The sequence below is a fragment of the Leucoraja erinacea genome, unplaced genomic scaffold (assembly GCF_028641065.1).
Source record: "Leucoraja erinacea ecotype New England unplaced genomic scaffold, Leri_hhj_1 Leri_401S, whole genome shotgun sequence".
NCBI lineage: Eukaryota > Metazoa > Chordata > Chondrichthyes > Rajiformes > Rajidae > Leucoraja > Leucoraja erinaceus.
Window position 1 is genome coordinate 119,792 of NW_026576302.1, and position 4,812 is coordinate 124,603.

Genomic DNA, 4,812 nt, shown 5'->3' on the forward strand with positions numbered 1-4,812 from the left:
CTGTCCTTCCTCAAATTCAGGGATCGTCTGGGGGACGCCTCAAAGAAATTGTCCTGTCCTCAATGAGTGTACACAATACATCCAGGTGTGGTCTCACCAGGGACCTGTTACAACTGCAGAAGGAACCTCTTTGGCTTCCTATACTGAAATCCTCTTGCTATGAAGGCCAACGGGCCGCAAAACTGTACACAATACTCCAGGTGTGGTCTCACTAGGGCCCTGTACAAACTAAGAGAAGGGACCCTCCCTGCTCCTGTACTGGACTCCTCTTGTTATGAAGGCCAACAGGCCAAAACTGCCACACATACTCCATGTGTGGGCTCACCAGTGGCCCTGTACACAACTGCAGAAGGACCTCCTTTTACTCCTGTACTGAAATCATCTTGTCCACTTGGATGGGGGCAAAGTCTAGGGGGTCTTGCCCCTTTGATGGGGTTCTTGAGATGAGGGGCCGAGTCCAAGGGGTCTTGTCCCCTTTAAAGGGGGTCTTGAGATGGGGGGGGCACAGTCCAGGGAGTCTTGCCCCTTTGCTGGGGGTCTTGAGATGGGGGCACAGTCCTGGGGGTCTTGTCCCCTTTGCTGGGGGCACAGTCCAGGGGTCATGTCCCCTTTGCTGGGGGTCTTGAGATGGGGGCACAGTCCAGGGGTCTTGTCCCCTTTGCTGGGGGGCACAGTCCAGCGGGTGTCGCTCAGACGGTGGTGACGGAGAGGAGGGGGTTGTAAACCCTCTTGCCGTCGGCTGTACGTGCTCCATGGGCCAGCATCTCCTGGATGGTCATCCAGTTGTCGAGAATCCTGCGGTTCCGGCGTTTCATGGTCTTCTTGTGACTCAGGGCGAGGATGCTAATCTCGCTGCGACCCTCGGCCTCCTTCAGACAGTCCATGCGGCTCTGTAGCATGAACTCCCGCCTCCGTCGCTGCTCCCTGGCCCGCGCCAGGTGCTGCTTCCTCTCCTCCTTGCTCCAGTATCGCCCCATCTTCATCTCGCTGACCGCATCGTCGTCCGTGGTCATCCCGCTCCGCTCCTCGCGGATCTTCAGCGCCCGGGCCTTCAGGAGCCGGTCCCTCACCGGCCGTTTGGCCACGTAACGCGAGCCGTCGCTGCGCACTTTCCCCCGCCACTCCCCCCCTTGACCTCTGGCCTCGGGGCCGGGCAGCGGCTGGGGCAGGGGGTGGGCCAGCTGCCCGCAGCTGCGGTAACGCTCGGCCTGGCGGGCCGGCGAGCGGTGGTTGTGCGAGCGGGCGAGGTACGGGCTCCCCACTCCCCCTCCTCCTCCGCCCCCGCAGCCTCCGCCGGCCTCCCGCCCTCCCCGCCTGGCTCTCTCGTCCCCGTGCGGGCGGGGCAGGCTGCGGAAGCGTGGCGGGCTGCCCCGGCAGGTGGCGGAGGGGGCCTCCAGGTTGAGGTTGGCAGCTCCGGCCGTGCGTCGCCACGGGCTGTCGGGCGGCGGGACGGGCATGGCGGCGGCGGCTGGCTCGGCCAGTAGCGGCGTACTGCGGCAGCTCTCGCCCGTGTTGTAGGCGCTGGTGCTGTCCCTGTCCGAGCGTTCGGGCAGCTCGGTGATATCGCACAGGCCCCGCCGTAGAGGATCGGCGCCAACATCAAACGGGCCGCCCTCTCCGGCCAGCCACGCCTTCATGCACCGCTCCCGCAGTTGCTGCATCTTCTGCGCCCGTAACACGTTGCGACACTTGAACTCCAAGTGGTCAAGCTCTTCCTGCAGGAGAGCGGTCAGCCGGCCGACCCCGACCCCGACTCCGACTCCGCCACCTTCGTTGCGGTTGACGTCCAATCCCCGGTAACAAAGTCCGGAGTTGCCGTTCTCCAAGTGGCACCGGATCTCCAGCAGCTCCCGGTAGCGTAGACACTCGCCCTCCGTCAGTCCGGGCAGAGACTCGCGTTGACGGACGATGGGCGTCTCGCCCTTGGGCTGTCGGAGCCGGCGGACGGTCCCCGGCGTGGTGTCGCCCGTCACGGCGGCGGTGGCGGGGTTAACGGCAACGGCGGCGGCGTTGGTGACCGCCTGCTCGTCCCCCAGGATGTCGTGCTCCGAGCTCTCGTCGTTCCTCGTGCTCTCGTCCGTCCGGCCCACCCCACTGTCCAGCTCCTGGCTGTTACTCAGCACATTGCTCCGGTCCTCCGAGCCCTTCTCCTCGTCCTCCTCCTCCTCCTCCTCCTCCACCTCCTCCCCCTTCTGCAAAAAGAAGGAACGCATAGGGATGAACGGCAACTTTAAACGCAAGACACACACACAAAAAACGCTGACGTTATTCACGGGCTTGTCCCACTTACGCAACAACCCACCACAGCAAAAATTGTCGGCGAAAATATTTCAACACCTTGCCCATAAAACCGCATAAGGGCAGTTTTGGTCTCCAAATCTGAGGAAGGACATTATTGCCATAGAGGATTTGAGTATAGGAGCAGGGAGGTTCTACTGCAGTTGTACAGGGTCTTGGTGAGACCACACCTGGAGTATTGCGTACAGTTTTGGTCTCCAAATCTGAGGAAGGACATTATTGCCATAGAGGGAGTGCAGAGTCTTTTCCTACTATTTCTTTTGATTGTTATTTTTGGTGTGTATTAACGTTTTTGTCATTGATTAGTGATGTACAGCACTTTGTGCTGTACAGACTATTATCTAAATAGTGGCCGATTGGGAAAGGGGAAGATGCAGCGAGACCTGGGTGTCATGGTACACCAGTCATTGAAGGTAGGCATGCAGGTGCAGCAGGCAGTAAAGAAAGCAAATGGTATGTTAGCTTTCATTGCAAAAGGATTTGAGTATAGGAGTAGGGAGGTTCTACTGCAGTTTGTACAGGGTCTTGGTGAGACCACACCTGGAGTATTGCGTACAGTTTTGGTCTCCAAATCTGAGGAAGGACATTATTGCCATAGAGGGAGTGCAGAGACGGTTCACCAGACTGATTCCTGGGATGTCAGGACTGTCTTATGAAGAAAGACTGGATAGACTTGGTTTATACCCTCTAGAATTTAGGAGATTGAGAGGGGATCTTATAGAAACTTACAAAATTCTTAAGGGGTTGGACAGGCTAGATGCAGGAAGATTGTTCCCGATGTTGGGGAAGTCCAGGACAAGGGGTCACAGCTTAAGGATAAGGGGGAAATCCTTTAAAAACGAGATGAGGAGAACTTTTTTCACACAGAGAGTGGTGAATCTCTGGAACTCTCTGCCACAGAGGGTAGTTGAGGCCACAGTTCATTGGCTATATTTAAGAGGGAGTTAGATGTGGCCCTTGTGGCTAAGGGGATCAGGGGGTATGGAGAGAAGGCAGGTATCTATATTTAAGGCAGAGATAGATAGATTGTTGATAGTACGGGTGTCAGGGGTTATGGGAGAAGGGGGTTAGGAGGGAGAGATAGATCAGCCACCATCGAAGGGCGGAGTGGACTAGATGGGCCAAGTGGCCTGATTCTCCTCCGACGATGGCAGCTTTAGGGCCAAGAGGAGTTGGGGGGAACTCAGGGGCAAGTTGGGCCGAATGGTCTCTCTCCCTCCCTGACACTTACGTGCTTAGTTGGGGTGGCTTTGCTGAGCCGTTTCATCGACTCCTCTCCCTCCTCCCGATCAGCGATGTCCATCGCTTCAGCTCTCTCCTCCATCCATCCTTCATCCAGCTGTAGAGAGAGAGAAAGAGAGGAGATTAAGGTGCAGGAGTAGAGGCCATTCGGCCCTTCCAGCCAGCACCATTCGCCATTCAATCACGGCTGATCATCCCCAATCAGTACCCCGTTCCTGCCTTCTCCCCCGACTCCGCTATCTTTAAGAGCTCTCAGCTAATGTCAATGTGGAGCGGCTGTGGGCTTGTACACTCTGTGGAGTTTAGAAGGATGAGAGGGCATCTCATTGAAACATATATGAGATTGTTAAGGGGTTTGGACACGCTAGAGGCAGGAAACATGTTCCCCGATGTTGGGGGAGTCCAGAACCACACACACACACAGACACACCACACACAACCACACACACCACACACACACACACACACACACACACACACACCACACACACACACACACATGTTCCCTTTGTTGGGGGAGTCCAGAACCAGGGGACACACACACACACACACACACACACACACACACCACCACACACACACACACACACACACACACACACACACACACACACACATTCCCCATGTTGGGGGAGTCCAGAACCAGGGGCCGCACACACACACACACAGTTTAAGAATAAGGGGTCGGCCATTTAGAACGGAGAAGACGGGGAGGAAACACTTTTTCTCACAGGGAGAGTTTGTGAGTCTGTGGAATTTCTCTGCCTCAAGAGGCCGGTGGAGGCCGGTTCTCTGGATGCTTTCAAGAGAGAGCTAGATAGGGCTCTTAAAGTTAGAGGAGTCAGGGGATATGGGGAGAAGGCAGGACAGGAACGTGGGTACTGATTGGGATGATAAGCCGTGAAACATTGAAGGGCGGTGCTGGATGGAAGGGCTGAAGGGGCCTCTATTCCTGCACCTATTGTCTATTGTCTATTTCAGTACAGGAGTAAAGAGGTCCTTCTGCAGTTGTTACAGGGCCTGGTGAGCCCAACACCTGGAGTATTGTGTGGCAGTCTTTGGCCTTCATAAAACGAGGAGTGAGTACAGGAGCAAAGAGGACTTCTGCAGTTGTACAGGGGGCTTGGCTTGAGACTACACCGGAGTATTGTGTGCAGTTTTGGTCTCAAATTGAGGGGAAGGACATCCTTGTGATGAGGCAGGCAGCGTAGTTTAGGTTGCCAGATTGATCCCATGGGATGGCGGGACCTGTATATGAGGAAAAGATTGAAA

General features: G+C 56.2%; 1 protein-coding gene across 1 annotated transcript; it reads right to left on the reverse strand.

The window, feature by feature from the left end:
* Positions 1–573: 573 nt before the first annotated feature.
* Positions 574–3,637, reverse strand: LOC129693727 (PDZ domain-containing protein 4-like; the record flags this gene model as incomplete). Its single annotated transcript, XM_055630501.1, has 2 exons — positions 574–2,192; positions 3,530–3,637. Coding segments are annotated over 2 exons (1,611 nt in total), but the record flags the coding sequence as incomplete, so codon positions are not given.
* Positions 3,638–4,812: the final 1,175 nt, after the last annotated feature.